Source organism: Anoplophora glabripennis, unplaced genomic scaffold (genome assembly GCF_000390285.2).
Source record: "Anoplophora glabripennis isolate ALB-LARVAE unplaced genomic scaffold, Agla_2.0 scaffold225, whole genome shotgun sequence".
In the NCBI taxonomy this organism is placed as follows: Eukaryota; Metazoa; Arthropoda; class Insecta; order Coleoptera; family Cerambycidae; genus Anoplophora; species Anoplophora glabripennis.
The window spans coordinates 348,166-368,209 of NW_019416658.1; the positions used below are offsets into that span (position 1 = coordinate 348,166).

Here is a 20,044-nt window from a genome sequence, read left to right on the forward strand (position 1 = left end):
AACAAATATACTGTGATAACAGTAACAACAAATTAGTAGGTCAGATTGTCCATTGTTAACGACGCTTTATGTCAGTAGGCATTGTAGCAGTGACATTTAAGTTGAGAATTACTTTGTAGGTTACACCTCACCCACACTCAAACATGACTGTAAATAGACATCCAAGAAGATAAAACTTTCCCTTGTCTACTTATCTACGGCAAATTGATGATTAATTATGAAAAAGAAAATTCTAGATATTGGAGGTGTAATTCAATGCTGTAAGGAGCATGTAACCTGTAGAGTAGTGTTTCCTCCAACATTCGTTAGTCAAAAACGAATTTCTTATTAGACAACTTATATGGACGGTTTTTTTTTGTACAAAAATTCAAATTTTAAGGTTTAATGTCGAATAAGTGAAAAAATGCCATAACAAAATGGCATAAAAGTTCTTGAATAATTTTTATTCGATATTCGTTAAAGTAAAACATCTGTCAAAAATGTCCTCTTTAGGAGTTGAATATAATTTAAAAATTATTTTCACTTGTAAATGAAAAATTCAATATTTTTCGATCAATTATTGAAACTTTGTTTAGTTAATGCACTTTGGAATACCCTGTATAAAATAATATATAATAGCAAATAAAAAAAAAACTGAACAAAGTATTTTTTTATTAATTTACCTCATAAAACATATATTGTAATAATGGACTAATAATACTTTAAAATACCTTGTTAGGTAGAAGAAAAATACTTGCAAAATACTTAAAATATGTAAAATAACATGTTATAAAAAATACAACTTAAAAAACTAAGGAAATATCTTTGTGAGCTCATTGAGAAAATATCCAAGTTAAAAAATTGCTTTCATGTAATGAAATGAAAAGAAATTAAACTTTAAATGTGTCTTAAAGTAGAGAGATCCTTTTTTATCTTACTTGTTGATATTTTTCAGATTGTTTTAAAACTTCCTTATAACTATAACCAAAATTAAAATAATACTTAGATTTCATCCATCACCGTTCCGAAACAGATTCAACTCAAATGCATCACCAATCCAACTCGTCCGGGATGCCGCCTGGATACTCACCCGTCAAACAAGCCGTACAATGCCCGTCTTCCTTATTTCCCGACTGAATCTCTTTCTTCACTGCCCTGACCAAACCCTGTACGCTTAAGTACTCCAAACTATCCGCCCCTGAAAAGAGAGAGACGTAATTTTTTTATTACAAAAATCGGGACGACTCGACACCTACCGACTTTCTTGGCCAGCTCGTTGGTGTCTTTGAGCTTATTAGCGATGAGTTCTTCTCTAGTCGGAATGTTGATGCCCATATAACAGGGGTATTTCAACGGAGGGCTAGCCACCCTTATGTGAACTTCCTTCGCCCCAGCCCTGCGAAGCAGTCGTATGATTGGGCCAACCGTGTTGCCTCTGACTATGGAATCGTCGATTAGAATGATCTTTTTTCCCCTCACATTCGTCACGACAGGGCCTGAAAGAAATATACAGTGTGTTTCATTTCCAATGAATACAGCCATAATCTCTTTCACAAGGAAGATAGAGAAAAAATGCATTAACTGTTGTTTAAAGGCCATCTTTGTGCAATTTTATGTACCATAATGTATAGTTTCGATCAAGCTGCGACGTTACCACAGCGAAAAAACAAAATGGCCGATAAGAATAAAGTAATGTCAATTTTGACTGTGGAGTAATATTTTCTTAATAAAATTATGAATATTGATAAGTTTTTACAAGATATGCTATATTAGTAGACTACTCGGTTTATTTTCACAATGGCGGACAATTTTCTAATTAAATGTGTAAAGACAGTATGCAGTTTTCTAAGCACTGAATCTACAAAAAGTCATGAAATTTTGAATTTAAAAGTGATTTTGGATTTGAAACATATTGTATGGGAAACATTTTCTCATAATTGTAATGCTTTACCTGCTTTACTCTTACATTTAATTAAAAAATTGACCGCTATTTTGTAAATAAACCGACTAATCTACTGATGCTGCATATCTTTTAAAAACTTATAAATATTTCATTATTTTATTAAGAAAGTATTACTCCATGGCCATCGCCGATCTTATTTTATTCTTATCGGCCATTTTGGTTTTTCGTTCTGATGACGTCATAGTTTAATTGAGACGACACACTATGGCACCAAAATGTGCACAAAAATGGCTTTTAAACAATAGCGAAAACATTTTTACCTACGACCACTACTGTAAATACTTAAAAACACACCGTCTGCGATCAATGTAAGATCCCTATTACGTACGGTAAAAAAATCGCAGTTTTCCTAGCAACTGCCTAGCAACGGTCAATACAATACTGTTTGTATTGACCGTTGCTAGGCGGTTGCTAGGAAAACTGTACGATTTTTTTACCAAGCTGTGCGATTTTTTTACCGTACGACGTAATAGAAATCTAAATAATTAACTTTTCCATTCGTGCGTAAAATGCTTTTTACAACACTTATTACGTAATATACTATTTTCATATCTTCCTTATGGAGGAAATTATGGCTCTGTGCTGAAATTTAAACAAATTAAAAAGTAGAAAAGAAATTTTCATAAACTCGTAAAAAGTGATGATTCATCAAGTGAAAACTATTTTTGTATTGGTAGTATTTTTAAGTAATCAATGAATTTGTAATTATTCTATTTTAATTATACCTGAAGATTTAATAAAACAACGAAACGCCGACAATTATATAAATTAATTTTCTTTCTATAAAACTGAAGTAAAATCCAAATTATGCTTTATTACTGCTTATGAAAGAAAACGTTTGTTCATAACTCTTTATGAAACAATATTTCAATACTCATTGAATTTTTTATCAAATACCTGCAAATAACGCTGCAAAAAATTAAATAAATATTTACTTAGTGTAAATAACGTCGTAAGGTATAACTTGTACTCAGAGGAAAGTTAAGTCACAAGCCTCTTTAGCTCAGTGGTAGAGCACTGGTCTCGTAAACCAGGGGTCGTGAGTTCAAACCTCACAGGAGGCAAACTTTTTTTTTTAAATAAAAATTGAAATAATTTAATTTTTACAAATTTCCTTCGACACTTCTTATTCCAAATTGGAATTATGAAAAAAAAAAATAATTTTTAGTTTTAAAATAAGTTTTTTTATTATACAGATATAAAAAATCTTGGAAATATATTTTTTGCTATCAATTTTCCTTTTGCTTTGAGAACATTGGCCAAGCAGACACAAGGTATTTAATTCAAAAAAATTATACAGGGTGATACGCAAATAAAAAAATTAGAAGTCGATAAATAAAAAAAAATTAAGCAAGTTTTTCCCATGGACCATGGGTCCATAGGAAAGCAACATATTTCATAGAAATTTGGTACGAGTATGTTTTTGAAGGCATTTTGTTGTTAGTTTTGAAACAGCTGCTAGAGGTCACTGGCTATATCTCCTCCGCCGGCATTTTATGACAATTTGTTTGGGGTTAGGTTTTTTAAACTATTTGCGTTATTTCCGGTAGTCATTATTGAGTCAATGTTGACCCAACAATATATTACTTTAAATAATTTTTACACGAAGATGTGTGGAGAAGATGAATACATATTTTAATAATTATTTCAGTAAAACAAACTTTAAAAAGTAAAAAAAAAATCATTCAATAAATTACAGCATTTATAAAACAAAGAAACTAAAAAATTTATTTATTTAATAACATAATATATCTACACTACTGGAAAAAATTAAAAGAACAATAATAAATCTGAAATTTTTTAGTGATATTTGACAGACTGTATCCCAGTGAAAAATGGTCATATCGAAAAAAGCTGTTTAAAGCTTCAAATCTCTAGTTTTAAGACCTTTTGAGAAAAAAAATTTTTTGAGCTCTGGTTATTGCGCAACATAGGATACCTATAGCACGAAAAACAAATTTTCCAAATTATTATATTTTTATTTTTTAGGGTCCATGGGCTCAGAAAAATCTTTTTCACTTGGACTGATGCATTGATCAGTTAGCTTGATTATGCAGTTTTAGTTTGTTTTTTTTGGTCTGCAATCAATTTTTTGTTGATATTCAGCTTTGAAAGAAAAAGAATCTAGACCAGGCGGGATCTGTTTCAAAACACCCATGTATGAATGTTTTATATAGTATCTCTAATTTTTGCTTTAATGGTTCCAAAATGATATAACAAAACATAATTTCACTATGCGCGCGCTTCAAAACTTGTGCTAAACTTATTATTAAACAAATAGTGAAAAAAATTGGAAAATATTTTTAAATTGCCAGTGTTGCGAGAAACAACTACTCCGCGGGCTATATGCCCCGACCGGCATTGAGTTACACTCGCAACACCTAGTACAACAGCTAGGATCGCTCGTCAGTCTAACCCACCAGGCACAAACCGGTTTCGGACTTATTAGTCCTCATCAGTGTGTCATAGGTGAGACAACCGACGAACAATCCAGCTGTTATAGTGTCGCAAACTCACGACAAAGAGGTACAAAGTACGCGAAGCGCAAATGGCTCCATCTGTCGTGCTGGAAAATATTCCTTTTTTTTCTCTTTTTTTCAAGACAGTTCAAAAACTATTCATTTTAGAGAAAAATTGAAAAGGAAAAAAAGATTCGTAATTAAATTTTACACAGATATACCTATTTTCAAATAAAAAATACAACATAATTATTGCAAATATGTATAGCAAAAACAACAAAAAAAAGTTAAAAAATTACAATATTTTTGCGATTTTTTTTAAAAGTACTTATATCTTCATACTTGGCCAAAAAAATCTTTTTGATATAATAAACCATCACATCAGTTTTCGTTAAAATCGGTCTGATAGTTTTCGAGTAGTAATTTTGCAATCCAGATTATTTTTTTTAAATTGAAATTTTTGCAAATGTAACTGAGCCTAAATTAAGACTTCTAGATACTTGAAAATTTTATCACATAAAAAAGAACACTCAAACTTTAAAATGCGTCCAGAAAAATTGAAATCCGTTAATTAGGAGAGCCATGGTAATTGTTTAAAAATATGCGTAATTTTTGCACTTATAAACAAATAGAGTAACTTTATAAATTCATTATAATTATTTTTTTAAATTATGCTTTTAAAGTACTGGAAAGACGCTTCTTTTAAAAAAAAAAACGTGGTGATTCGTTAATTGGTTCCAGAGTTATAGTCGATCGTAAGTTGACTGGCATTTGTGGTGTAACTACGAGGTCTGGAGGGCTGTTTTTTAAACAAATACCTTTGTCATTCCGAGTACTTTCTGGGAATTTGCAAAACTTATGCCCTTGTGCAACCCATATAAAATATCGATTGGAACTATTGGACCGAGCATAAAATTCACGAAAAATTTATGGGAGGTAGTGATGGGGGGAGTCGAGAGCTCGGCTACTCTGGCCGACTCAAAATAGAAATCGCGCGTTCAAAATAGCGGCACGTTTAAAAATTTTGATTATCTCGGCTTCTAATGGTCCGATTTTGATGTTTTTTTTTAAATCGATGTCTCACGAGCTGAAAAGTCCAAATATCGCATATTAACGTATTAATAATTACTACTTTTTAATTTGCTTTACATTTCTCGTATTTTTCTTTATTCTATTAATGAATATTACTAAAATTAATATGGTTTTTATCCGTACATTATATTCAATTTGTTGAAACAATAATTATGTAAATAAATTTAAAAAATTTTTTATTTTATCATTAACTGATATTCAATAAAAATGTATTATAATGCTTTTTTTCTAAGATAATTTTATCATCTCAGTAACTAATGATCGCACAGGAAATTTATAGGCGATTTTGAAAACTTGAATAAACTCTATAGACCTTTCATGGTTTTTAAAGAAATTTTTTTTTCTTCCTTAACATTAATTTGAAAAAAGTGAAAAAAAAATTACTTTTTATGTTCTTTTAGAAAATCTACAGCTAATTTTACAAATATTGACGAAAAGCCTAATATTGACAGAAATTTTTACAGCTCAATGTGGCCACAATAACAATGTAAGTTGACAAGTTGATCTATCGAGTAATTTTTCTGTTCCAAATGATCAAAATTTTGGAAAGAAAGGAACAGGTTTATTCCTGCTGATCATTACATAATCATAATTAAAATAAAAAACAAGAATTTTTCTCGACTTTTCCCACAATTTTTCATTAGATATTGTTGGTAAGTTGGCAGTGCCAATAATGGCCAATAGTAGTGATTAGTCATGTAATAACAAATCTACAACAAACTGGAACAATCATAACTAAAAGCTAAAGCAAATTTTTAAGTAAAAATTAATAAATAAATAACATCGATTGTGTAGTTGTCTCTATGTTGCTAAAAAATGGTTTAACGGGCAATTTCCAGAAAGTATGTCATCTAACATTTTTTTTATTTTAAACAATTCTACAATCAAAATTTTTTCGTACTTACTAAATTTTAGTGCTACGTTCAACTGCCTCAGCCTATTACTGGGTTGAATAAAAGTACGCCCCACATAAGTATTCTTAGTAAGAAGTTCTCCCAATGGAATCTGAGACTGAATAACAAAAGTTAGTACCCTTAGACCTTCAACACTTAAGCTCTTTTTACCTCTTTAGAATACCCGTATGCAGCGGCATTGCCAGACTCGGGCACGGAACCAACTATATCGGCCTCTACGGGGTGCTCCAACGCCAGTTGCCTACCACAATGCACCCTAACAGTGTACACCTCCTGCCCCTCAAAGACACTGTTGGGTCTGGCGAAATAAACATACTCAAAGATGCAAAACGCTAGAGCTTTACCTTCCGGAGGCGGGACGATGTCAACCGTTCGTACCCCGTTCCGTGTCATTTCCAAGATTTCGCCCGGCATGATTTCCCTGACATACCTCGTGGCCTAAAACAAGTTTTAGTTAACCAAAATATCTTTAAACCGAGTTATAAATGGTTTACCGTTACAAAAGCGCACGATTCCGAGGACACCACCCAACCTTCAGGCTCATATTCTTCGTCGGAATAACCGTTCATGTCTATCAAACAAAAAATTAAATAAAATTCCAATCGATTTACAACTACCTTTGCTTACGTTCCGGTGACGAAGCCACGATCTTTCCCAAGCACAAGGGCCGGTTACCGTAGGTATCTCTGACGGCATAAATACGATCTTTAAGCATGACGCACAGAGAATAACTCAGAGGCGTCAGCTGCATCAAGTGGCGGATTCTAGCCGGCCAATCGGGACCGTTAACTTCACCTTCCGGCGGGATAAGGCACAACGCTTGGGTGATCAGTTCACTGTCGGAGTGTGTCGACAGACCCACGCCTCTATCTAAAACCTAAGATAACAGCAATTAAGGTAAACTTAAATTAGTGCAAGTTACTTGTTTTCGAAGAGTTGATGCATTAACAAGTTCTCCGTTATGTGCGACGGCTAGAGCCCCGTGCATGGAATGGACCACGAACGGTTGGCAGTTGACTTGTTCGGATCTGGCGCTAGTCGAGTACCTCGTATGGCCGATTCCGAGGTATCCTCTTAGCTTGCTAATGTTGTCGTTATTGAAGACGTGTTTGACGAGGCCCATGCCTTTGTGGATGTGATAATCGTTGCTGCCATCGCTGGTGACGATGCCAGTAGATTCTTGACCACTACATAAAAAAAACGTTACAGCTAAAAATGTATACATATGTGCATGCAATACTGACCGATGTTGTAAGGCTTCTAATCCAATGCAGACAATTTGAGCTATTTCAGAGTTGATAGGCCAGCCTTTATTGCCGATCGCTCCAAAAACTCCACATTCGTGTGTTAAGCCAGTTTGGGCTTTTCCTCTATTCAGTCTCCTATTCTTCCAAACATTCGAATCTGTTTCTTGAGAAGCCATTTCGTTGAAATAGGAATTTATTTATACTACTAATGTAATACTGATGCTGATATTCTATTAGGTTGTGAAAATTATTTAACGTTTCTCAATCAGTAATAAAAAAAACATGCTGAAAAAGCTATATTCTAGCTACACGTGACATTTTAAGGTTAGTTTTGTTGCTTTTTGTTTCTGTCAGATATTTGTTTCTCTGTCTAACATAGTCGCATCTAGAGATAACATAATAGGGTTTAGGAAATTTAACAATTCAAAAAAAATCTCATCAGCAAATTCTTAGAAACGCTGATGGTAACTGTTGTACGTTCAAATACAATATTAAGATAGTGTCCTCTCTCTCTGTAAAATCATAAGAGAATGACAAAGATAAAGATAGTAATCTGATCTGAACAACCTAATAAGCGATATTCACAAGGATGTTTATAATACATGTATTATTCTTTGCCCGAAGTGTATTATAAATAACATAAATATCCTTGCGATATTCGTATGAATTACTAATAGCAGTGACTATAATAAGAATCACTGCTAATCTAATAGGCACTTTTTATAGTCACTGCAGTATCATTTATCTAGGGTCACTGCTAATAGGTATATGCATATTATGATGAGTAACTAAATAAGACAGCAGCGGCAGAGTACCGCCATCTGCATCTGGTGCAGCAAACGACACACTCGTAAACCACAGACCATAAAGTAATTAAGGAAACTGCATTGGAAAACACAATTAGAGTAACCATTAATTCTACTATCTAATAGATGTTGCTGCACCATAATGGCGGTAAATTTAAATGTAACAAAATACACAAAGAATAAAAAGTGTTTCATAAGAAATAGATCACAAACCATCTATTAATAGTTTAAGTTAATCATTAAAATTAACGTGAACCATTAACAGCAGTTCCATGACCCATTACTTATGAAACACTTTAATTATCACTTGGTTAAATGAAAAAGTTAAAGCAGTGATACTTAAATATGCGACAAATATACAGTCATTTTGTTATGAATTCGAAAATATTTAAGTATCAAAAAAATGTATAGACTTATTGTAATTATAATTTTTTAAAGAAACCATTGAAAACTGCAAATTTCAAAGAGTTTGAAAGAATTATTTACCTGCCTTTATGTAAAATGCATTGCACAGTGACTTGACAAAAATTATGGTTAGATATATTTGTTTCTAAGTAATTGATTTTCCTCAGTATGATGTAATATACCTACTACACTTATAGCACTTATAGCAAATAACAATTTTAAACATATGTATTTCGGTTCTTTAAAAGGTGGAGGTGAAAAATCATCCTAAATTGAAGTTCGACAGCTCGTACTATGAAAATTCTGTAATGTTATGTTAACAAATTGTTTTGCTGAATGTTGGATACTATCCGAGGATTCCGTGGTGATATTATCACAATAATTATAATAGGTGAACTTGTAGTTGATCCTTTAAATAATGTTGGCACAGCACTTCCTATTACTGTTTTTTAAACATTTTTTACTCAAAATGGTCTTCACAAAAATAATGATCTGTTTGTCGGATTAAATTCTGATTTACATATTTTTCGAACTGATTCTATCCACAGTAATTGTCTGTCTTTTGTAATACTGAAAAAGCTTTTATTTCTATAGAACGTATTACAGATATTCATATATGTAGTAAGAAATTCTTTTGTAATTTGGAGCACAACATTGACGTTTATTTCTACCAGGTACTCATTTTGCATAAAAAAATGAATAAAAAACAGTAAGGCAGTTCAGACGATTGATTCAATAAATCCCTTATTATATTAATCTAAAACAAAACAAATCGCGGCAACCTACCTGAAGTCCTGAAGATAAACTACAACCTCAAATATCAAACATTCTACGTAGATTGAAATATTTCAGTCAACGCATTCTATTTCTGTTGATTGAAAGATTGGAAATATAGATTCGATCTGTGGTTGCAGATTTCTATTTAACAATTTCTATTAAGGACAATGTTTTCCTACACCAACGTGAGATGGCCTCAATGCATATAAAACCTCTTATTTATTTACTCTATGTATATTGTCAAGAGTTTTATTCATCATTATTCATTTATGCTATGGATTATGTAGAGCCAATCATGAGTTACGATTGTTTAAACAGTCCAATAATATTACATATCGATGGTGTAGCGCACAAATGTTTTAAGTGAAAAAATGTAAATTTTTCAAGAGGAAAGAAATAAACTTCTAAATGTTATAGTAATATAGCACAATGCCGAATTGTGATTATGTTTGCTAGGTAGGGTTTGTTGGTTTAATATTTATTGCAGGTCACATAGCACATACTCAAATAATTTTTTCAATAAGAAAAAAATATATATTTTTTTTTTTTATAAATATACAGCACTTAGCACATTTGTGGTTCTCCAGTAATGCTTTACTCACTGAACAAAATAATTAACAATTAACTTTTTAAACTAGATTTTATTGTAGAAAACAACCAGATTTTATCAAATTAAAAGAAATACAGTTACTGTAATCAAAAGTTATACAAAAAGAAAGTAAAAAATTAGCATTAATCATCTAATTTTGCTGCATCAAGCTGAGTTCCATTGTCCACTTCAGGAATTTCCTTAATAAAGTTGGTATAATCCTCGGGAATGATTTTGTTCGACAACAAATACTTAAAGATCTTTTTTTTTTCTTCTGAGAAACCGGTATTCTGGAGTCATACTTTTGATTTAAGGGGGCGATTTAGTATGTATATTTTTACCATGTAACAGAGCTTCAGATGAGGACACAAATCATCGAAGAAACTAACATAATTGAATATTATTATATATCAATGTATTCGCAATGGTTCCCGCTAGTGAGTGAAATAAATTTCAATGCTCATGAGAACAGAAGAATAATTTAAATAAATGCCAAAGTACCTCAATTTTAACCATACTGTTAGTCTGCCAATATATTGGATTTACGACGGAACTAGGTCAGGCACAATAACCAAACTACTTCACTCACTAGAACGGACACTTAGGATCATTTGTATTTAATTTTCAGATTAATATTTATTAACAATTCTATAATTTGTGTCCTCAAGTAAGATGACAACATTTTACACACGACTCCATGTTATATTATATTATATTATATATTTAAACCAGAATTTTAGCGGTTTCTATCTTCTACAAGAATTTCTAAATAAAATTAGTTTGTGTACTCTGTCACAGGTGTCGCTACCCTTGAAAATGAAAGCGAAAACACAGAGTTGGTTTATTGTAAATTGTATTGGCCGAGAAATAGTGAAATTTCTGGCGTTTTTAGGTACTGAAATCTTTAAAAGTAAAACGTGTAGAACAAAAGTAGGGGTAAGCACAAAAATAAAATCCTTGATGTTTTGTTTATTCATGGTTACCGTTTAAATTTACCCAAATAAAATAATAACTAAAAAAAAGCGTTTGCAAAACATGCGTTTGCTATTATCCTAACCCCACATTTTAACAATTATTTTCACGTACTTATAAAAAGTAAACAATTTTATATGTAGGACTAAGCAAGTAAATGTTATAAGAATATTTACATGTGGAATTATATATAAAAAAGATAGTATTTTCGTAGATTTCAGTACCTAAAACCTTAATGGTTTGATCGTTTTTTGCACCTGTTTATTCGTTTTACTGCGGCCGGCGTCTTTGAAAATACTCAGGTGGCATGACATAACATTCCTATTATTTGATAAGCTTTAGATTATTCAGTTATTAAATGTTTGAAATTATTTGTCTTTGCGGAAAACACTATTTACAGAATATGGGACCCATAATGGTCTGATATTATCTTTGATATATAAATATGGGTAATATTTTAAAAGTAGGTAGGTACCTAAGTAATAAGATTTTGTAAAGCTTAAGTAGTACGAAAATATAACGCATAAAAAACCAATAATATGTACTAATTTTTCTTTATTAAGAATAAAGATTAAATTTTACGTACAGGGTGTCCCACATAAAATCGTTATTTATATTGTAGCCTTGGTAGTTTCAAAATAAATTTACAGCTTAAAAATTGGTCTGGCTCAGGTAGATTTCTGTTTCAATCTACAAATCAGTAGCTACTTACCGATAAGAAGGAAACCACTAGTCTAGTCGAGAAGTGAGTTTTTTTTGCGAAAAATAGTTATTGTAATCCTAAAAATATGGTTGTTAGTACATTGGATTCGGAATTATATTCAGAGAAAGAAGTATTTTTAAATTTATCCGCAATTAAAAATAGCAATTGTTATAAACAAAAAACGAAGAGAAAAAAGGGAGTCTCCGTTTTTTAACTATAACTAAAAAAATATTGAAGATAGCTGAAATTTCAAAAAAGATCCTGAAAGAGGAGAAAATTTCAGCAAAATAAGTCAGGAATTGTAGCTCCATTATTTATAATTTTAATTTGACGTTGAAAATATAGCTCCGCGCGGCGGCGGCGGTTTCCGCGTCGTCGCGTCGCCGCCAAGCAAAGTGTGCAACACAAAATAATTTTTTTATAGTATTCAATATTAATTTAAAAATCTAAATAAATTATAGTGTCATCTAGACACTTGAAGGAACACAGCCCAGTTGGAAAATAATTTTTAACTTGACTTATGTTAAAGTTATTCAATTGTTAATGAACTAATTTTTCGTGGTCCTAATCTTTCATAAAACTTGTTGTAAAACTTTAAATAATGTATCTAAAATTTTTTTTCTTTCTGGGAGGTCTTTTTATATACATAATAAACAAGATTCCGTTGTAAAAGTTTATAAAAGTTTTTTCATTTGTTTATAATGATTTTTTAAAATTAACAAAAAATGAAAAATCCGGGAAATGTTATAAATTTTTTTTTTACCAAATGTTTGATTTTAGTTGTTTTTCTATTAATATATTGCGTTTATTAGCTTAGCTAAAAACTTTTTAACGTTATTTGTTTATAAATTTGTTATAAACAAATGGACAAGTTTAATATTTTTGAAACATTTTTTTTGCCATTTTATTGTCTTGGTAATCTGTTTTTTAAAAACAAAAATTTTTCTTAAATAAATTTTTTAATTGTTTATAATCGTAATTTCCCTGGGAACACGATGGTGCAATTATTTTTTTGCTACTTGCCGTAGTTTACGAGATATTTGCGAAAAACCTTATTTTTTACGGGTTTTTTGACCTTTTGACCCCTTGCCTGATCACCTAGGTCAAAAATTTTTGCGGATTCGGATTCCTGAGGGTCGAAAACATATTTGCGCCCAGGTTTGATCGACAGAGGAAAAAATGGAGGTTCAGCCTTCATTTCAATGGACTAAATACATACAGTAATATTATATATATATTTTATGCCTATACATATTATTCTCCAAACGCAATTAGTAGCAAGATTCTATATATTTTAGTAATTAAGCAGTGTTTTTAAGTTAAAACGACTCGTCAAAGTAAAAAAATATTTCAGGTTAGGTATATATTTTTTTTACTGAAAATAGCAGTTAATTTACATTATCGGATTGTTAATGTGAAAATATAAACATTAGACTGTTGACTATTCCATGTTATACGTGTTTTAAGGTCACTTTTGAAGAAGAAACTACATGTAATTTTAAAAACCGTATTTCTGTTTTTATAATGAAGGAATAGTAATTATAAGATTGTTTAAGCTTATTAACTAAAAATTATTGCCTACTCAATAAAAAAATATTATTGTCCTCGATAATCTATTACTGATTAATAAAATATTTACTCTCTTTCCTTATGAGATTGTATGCACACAAATTGGAGCCGTTCCTGAAAAATCGGGCGAATGTGGCTGCAGTTTAAATTATTAGACTTGAAGCGTTGGCCGCTAGAACAGCACCTGCCGGGGTCCCGTTTCGTGACACGCTGGGCGATATTTTTTGTACAAAATCCCGTCCTTAATGTTACTGTTTCCCAGCTTTTCTTTTTTCCTGGTTTACGTTTGTCAGACACATCGATTTCATGAAATGCTTCATCAGAGAGGTTGTATTTATACTGTATAATAAATGGTTTTTCCTTCTGATATCGCATCCACTTTATATTGAGCCAGGTAACTTTTTCTTTTTGAATATTGTGGGTTGTATTGACAACAATATCAGTCACTAGTTGTTGCAAGTTGAAAAAATCATTGACGAAATAAGGACGAGGTTTAATTCTAGCCATTGATATCAAAAGTCCCCATTCACGGGTAGAATATACTTTTTTATGTCTTTTAGCCCTTTCTATAGTAGCGTGCATGGAATCGGCTTCCAGGTATGAGTGACCCGATTCCATGAACTTCATGTCTATAGTTTTTAGGTGTTTTATTTTATTAACGGCAAAAAGCATCGCTGCTGCGACGAATTTATTGCGGTTTTGTCCGCTACATGTATCAGAAAATGATGCGACATGTGTAACAGTTTCTGGTAAACTCGCCAGATATATGATGAGACAAGTTCCTACTTCTGTGCTACCTATCTAGATATATCTATAACTCATTTTGCTCGAAAAGTGTACTTAACACATTTGTGCACTACACCATCGATATATTACAAATAATACATAGAGGGCAATGATCAAAGCTGATCGTAAATAAATAGCGTGCTGGAGATTTTGTATTACAGATAGTCAAAATACACTATATACTGACGTTTACACAAAAATGTTTTACGTTTTTAGTCTTTTAAAATCCAGGGGTCTTCGCAGTTCATACCTAGTTCTGCAAATTATGTATTTACTTACCATTGTGATTTATTACTTTTATTACCCTTTTCTGTGTAAATTGTCCCTCTTTGTGGTACGTGTTTTTAAGTCCGACCGCGCTGCCTTTTGGCCGCGAAGGACGTAAGCTAAGCTAATGTAAAACGGGCAATGTCAGAATGTCAGGAATACGGATAATGGATCCTCTGATAGTTGTATCTCTTTTCTCTATTAATTATTTTTAGACTTCACAAGTTGCACTAGAATTTGAAAAATAACCTCTAATATTGTATTTTCAACAATAATATAATTTTATAAAATTTAAACTTTACCTGATTTGATTTAAGCATATTACGACCCATCTATTTACATGCGATTCATTAACTTCAGTTAATCTCACTTCACTAGTTGACTAATCAGCATGAAGAATTGCAGAATAAAATTAACAGGAGAACAACTAAAAAAACTATACAAATATTTGCTATTTTGAAATTAGACATTTGTGCAGTTTTATTTAATAAGATTAAAAATAATGCATTTAGGGGCTTTGTGGTTTTAATTTAATGGAGTTATACGCAATCGTTTTGAAAGATTTATTGTATCCAAGACATGATAAAATTATTTTTTTAATTTAACAGTTTGGAGCGGAAATGGATCGCAACATAGGCAATGGCGACTGAAAAACCCACTGCTAAAAATTCACAAGATATCCAGGGTCCAGCGTAGATGCCCGGATGGTTTATTACTATTTTAGTAAATGTCGGAACTGTGGTAATGTCTTCTCCAGTTCTAAGAATTTTTTTTGCAGCGACGTAGCCGCTTTCATTAAAAATTGGTACCACTATATCACCTGTCCTTGCAATTTTTACATCTTCCGTCCAACTTATTTGATATTTTCCAGCTCCTACCGAAGCCACTGGTGTAATAACGTCCCCCAATAAGGCATACAGGTTGCCTGGATCGCCTTTTTTGCATTTTACTTGAAAATTCGATATATAAGCTATATGTTTTAACACGGTCGCGTCTTGTGTGGTATAAGACGTCGAGACTATTTGAGCATTCTGACACTGTTGGGCATACACAGTCAATAGGAACGAAAAACTAATTGAAATTAACAGGTACACGTTCATAATTGCTTGTTTTTATTTACAACAGGCGATCAATACAAAATTTAGCCTTCTAGGTTGTTTTATCTACTAGTAGTTCATTAGGTACGTAGTTCAAATAACTGAACCTTGAGTGTTAGTGTCAAAAAATAAGGTAGAAGAGGTTATAAAAAGTACTGGGAATATGTCCATAAATCAGTATAAAATTATTAAAAATGTTACTGCGGATGATGACAGGCTTTGCAAATTATATATCCACTTTATTTAAAAATGTAAAATTCGAGGCTATTTCCAAATTGTGTACTTAAAATGGTTGTGATATTTCGACTTAAGAGAAGATTTTTTTTCTACAATTCTCTTGTTGCATTGAGTATTGTTGTGATATTGTTATTTGTATATTCCGGATTTTTTGAGGTAAATTACTACTAGTCTCTTATAACTCGAATAATGTCCGTTCTCTGTAGATTTCATTCTATATAATAAACAAGTCTAACTTTCACTGCCCTTCAGAAGAACCAATAGATATCGTCTATACTTGGGTAAATGGTTCTGACCCTGAGTTTATAAAAAATTTGAACAAGTTCGTAAATGGGAAAAATGAAAGCTTTGATATATCGAAACAGCGGTTTGACGATAAATACGAATTGAAATTTTCTTTAAGGTATTTATACATCTGCGTGTGATCGAGTAGATGATGATGTTATTTTTTAGGTCTTTAGAAAAATACGCGCCCTGGGTGAACCATGTTTATATAGTAACTAACGGTCAAATACCATACTGGTTGAATCTGGATTATGAGAAAGTAACCGTAATTACGCACGATGAAATATTTAGGAAAAAAATCGGTTTACCTACGTTTTCTAGTCCTGCTATTGAAAGTAACTTGCACAGGTATTCAACTGAAACTAAAAGAATTTTATTAAAATTATAATTGTTATTTTATGTCGCTATGATTTTAGAATTCCAGGTTTGTCCAAGAAATTCATTTATTTCAACGATGATATATTTTTGGGCCAGCCCACTTATGCCGAGGACTTTTTCTCGCCGAATAAAGGTTTCCTCATATATTTGGCATGGCCCGTACCCCAGTGTTCACCGAATTGTCCATGGATGTACGTAGCTGATGGCCAATGTGACAAAGACTGTTTTCGACCCGAATGCCAAATGGACGGAGGTGATTGTGAAAATTCAGAGGATAAGGTATTGAGATGGCAATATTTTGTTATTTAATTATGTATTTAATGCTTTTTAGACAACGTTGGAAGTAACGACCGAGGAACTTGATAACATCATCGAAGATTACGACGCAAAGGACCGAGTTCTGGCGGACACCGTACAAAGAGTTAGGGCGAATTTCTACAGGTCTTTTATGAAGAAGTTAATGCCTTTCAGGGTTACAGCTAAGAACTTAAAGCAAGCCGCTTCGGAAATTACATCACCTAACAGTAAGAGAAGTAACTATTTATTGAACGTTTTTAGTCTGAACGATATGAGGAACCTGTCGAATTTTGTGAATCAACACAACAAGTTGACAATAAAGAACGATAAGATGAGGAGGAAGAGACGGAGGCGCAGAAGTTTTTATAAAATAGGCAATGGGACTCTTCTAGAAAAACTGCTGCCAAAGATCAACATCGACGCTTATAGCGCTTCTTTGCAGCACACAAACAGGCTGCTCAATAGAAAATATGGGTTTAAAAGCCGCCGGGTTCCTTCTCACGCTCCTATCCTAATCGACAGGGACATAATGGAAGAATTACGTTCAACTTTCGAGAGGGAGTTTGCCGTTACAGAAAGAAACAGAGTACGAAGAGGAGATGACATTCAGTTCTCCTTCAGTTATTACTACTTCCTCATATCCGAAACCGTAAAACGGGGTATCGAGGATATTTTCGATGAATTTGACACGGATTGCTCAAGGTACGAACATGTCACAATCGAATACCGTTCTCATAACGATTGTTTTTAGTACTTGGTCAGACCGTGAGATCAGAACGTTGCTAACACAACTGTACGAGTTGCCCTTGAGCTATGCCACCGTGGATCATTTTGAATCATCGTTACTCAACTGTACAGAAAACGGTAACTTTCCAGAAGGCGTAACGCCGCCTTACGAACGATACGTCGACTCTAAACTGGTACAATGTATTTTATCATGCTACTTAACCCTATAACTCTCATTTTTGTTTGCAGCCTACGATAGCAAAAAATCTAGTCATACATTGCCCTTCACTTGTCAGTATTCTAAAGCAACGGTTTGGTACGACACCGAAATATGCTTACGAAATCGTTCCCAATGCCGAGAGTAAGTACGTCACATTCAAAATGCTCAATTCCAACATCAGCGATGTCATTGGTAATCTGGACGACATACGAAACGACAGGAGGTGAGTAAAAGATGTAAAGTGACAGTTGGCACTGTCATATATACTTTTTTTTTTTGTAGGAAGTTCATTTGTTTGAACGATAATCTAGACGAGGCCAAAGCTAGCGAAAACGAGTTAGTCAGAGCTATACTGTACGATTTCTACGTGTCTTTCTTTCCACATCCCAGCAAGTTCGAATTGCCCGAGGAATATCGAAATAAATTCGGTTACATACAGGAGCTAAATCAGTGGAAAGGATACCACTTCAAGATAAAATTGTTTGTGTATTGTTTGGTGTTGTCCTTGTTGTGTTTTACATTTTATAGTATATGTAAGAAGAAGTGTTGCCAAATCGTCAATAAACTATTTTTTTGTTGAAACATCTTTTATTCGTGAATATAGACATTAAATTTCATTAAATAAAAGCCTTGGTGGTCTCACTATTTCTTTGTTCCATGGTTCATGTAAAATTACAAAAAAAATTAAAAATAACGGTTCTGTAAAAACCCTAAGAAAATTATCTGTTGTGTCCTCTATTGACAGCTTAGTGAATTGGAACGTTCAAGAAACTGTTGATAGATGGCGCTCCATCTGCAAGAACGGTACACTGTAAAGGACGGTAATTAAAAATTATAATTACAGTATTGATACAAACAAATATTATGTAGAGGAAATTAAAAAGAGAGGAGCTACAACACAGAAAAAAATGTCCTACAACCGAAAAATTACATATGTATCGTAATTTGGTTGCAGTTTGCCCATAAAGAAAATAGTTTTCCTGTTGTGAGCGTTGACTGAAATTTTAATCAACATTTCAAAGAAAAAGAGGTAACTTCTTGTCCTCCTAAAAAAGTTATCTATATTTTTCCTAAATGTTGTCAATAAACTTTCACTACGTAACGATAGATGACGCAGACCATATTAGAATGAAATTAAGTAGGCGGAGTCAATATAAATAATAATCAGAAATTTTCTGCAAGATATGCAGTAGAGAGGAATATATTATGCTATACTATTTCAAGGGACTAACAAAAACGTTTTCTTTGGGCAAACAAAGCCGCAACTGTGTATTTCAGTTTTTATCAATAAAATGCAAAAATAAAAAGCATATTTCCACTAGATAGAGCGCATGCCCGTTATTTTGCGAAATTTTTAATAATTTCAGCCGCTCCGGCACTTTATTGGGATAGTTTTGCGTTGAATAGCAACTTTTTAATATATTTTATTATAAAAAAATATCCGTTAGCCTCACATTTGGCGCTAAAATTCGAATTAGCATCGTGTTATTAAGTGTTGGGCGTGTTTAAAGGTTGGCGATCAAAGAAGTACGTCACGCGAGATTTGTGATGGTCTATAAACGTCAGACCGAGAGATGGATGGCGACGTCTGTCGGTGCTTAAAAATTAAAGGCGTAGCCATTTTGATTTTGACGAATATTGACATACGTCTTGTCGTCTAGACAGAAACTCATTTGTTACTGTAAGAGTGACATGTAAACACTTGAAAATTTGCTGAAAAATACGGAAGTCACATGTTTTTCTAATCGGAAACGTTTGTGGCGGCGTCGCGCTGTTTTCGAACAAATTTCGGGGGTGTTATCCAGTTAATTTTATTTGGTGGTGGTTTTTTCTTCGTGTGGTCGAGTTAACCTTGCCCGGTTCATTCAAATGTTCGCCGTAAAGTGAGCTGGGGAGGCCTGCTTGATGGATTTTAAGGTTTTTTGAAAATATGTAAGTTTACAGCACCTTTTATTTGAAAAATGTAAAAAAATACCGCGCCGTTTCCCATTTACCAACATTCCTTGCTGCCCCGGTTAGCTTCTAGACAATAATAAGTGTTAAATGATTTGCCCTTCGTTTATTTTTTATTTCATTTAGCACTTTAACCTGCTGCATTGCTAGGTTATGTTGTTTAATGTAAACACCAGTTAACACAAAGGTGTTGAATGGGTGTTTTTACACTGCCTTATTAATTTCCTCCGTTTACTAATTGGTGATAAACATACCCATTAGGTTTGTAACGGCGTAACGCATATAATAATTAATAGATTCAATAACTAATTAGTAAGCACTTC

At 32.7% G+C, this 20,044-nt stretch overlaps 4 protein-coding genes and 1 non-coding gene across 5 annotated transcripts in view; 3 read left to right on the forward strand and 2 right to left on the reverse strand.

Moving 5' to 3' along the window:
- Positions 1-694: 694 nt before the first annotated feature.
- Positions 695-8,072, reverse strand: LOC108908016 (amidophosphoribosyltransferase). The gene is made up of 8 exons (XM_018711911.2): positions 7,652-8,072; positions 7,330-7,594; positions 7,035-7,284; positions 6,902-6,978; positions 6,558-6,845; positions 6,399-6,504; positions 1,236-1,475; positions 695-1,177 (listed from the first exon to the last, which is right to left on the reverse strand). Exons 1-8 carry the CDS (start codon positions 7,828-7,830, stop codon positions 1,029-1,031), a joined length of 1,554 nt encoding a protein of 517 aa, XP_018567427.1. The 5' UTR covers positions 7,831-8,072; the 3' UTR covers positions 695-1,028.
- Positions 2,935-3,006, forward strand: Trnat-cgu. The gene has a single exon. It is a non-coding gene; the product is annotated as a tRNA-Thr (tRNA).
- A 6,567-nt stretch (positions 8,073-14,639) lies between the features above and the next one.
- LOC108908019 (translocon-associated protein subunit delta-like) lies at positions 14,640-15,653 on the reverse strand. Its single transcript, XM_018711916.1, has one exon. It carries the CDS (start codon positions 15,626-15,628, stop codon positions 15,125-15,127), a length of 504 nt encoding a protein of 167 aa, XP_018567432.1. The 5' UTR covers positions 15,629-15,653; the 3' UTR covers positions 14,640-15,124.
- Positions 15,654-15,747: 94 nt separating this feature from the next.
- On the forward strand, positions 15,748-18,350 carry LOC108908014 (N-acetylglucosamine-1-phosphotransferase subunits alpha/beta). Its single transcript, XM_018711910.1, has 8 exons — positions 15,748-16,018; positions 16,069-16,265; positions 16,316-16,495; positions 16,564-16,804; positions 16,857-17,524; positions 17,574-17,742; positions 17,798-17,991; positions 18,051-18,350. The coding sequence occupies exons 1-8, from the start codon at positions 15,914-15,916 to the stop codon at positions 18,346-18,348; spliced, it is 2,052 nt and encodes a 683-aa protein (XP_018567426.1). The 5' UTR covers positions 15,748-15,913; the 3' UTR covers positions 18,349-18,350.
- A 1,066-nt stretch (positions 18,351-19,416) lies between these two features.
- The window catches only part of LOC108908010 (homeobox protein PKNOX2-like), a 36,362-nt gene continuing 35,734 nt past the window's right edge, over positions 19,417-20,044 (forward strand). The window contains exon 1 of the mRNA XM_018711901.1: positions 19,417-19,700. The gene's annotated coding sequence lies outside the window, so the exon portion shown is untranslated. The remainder of the gene's footprint in view (positions 19,701-20,044) is intronic.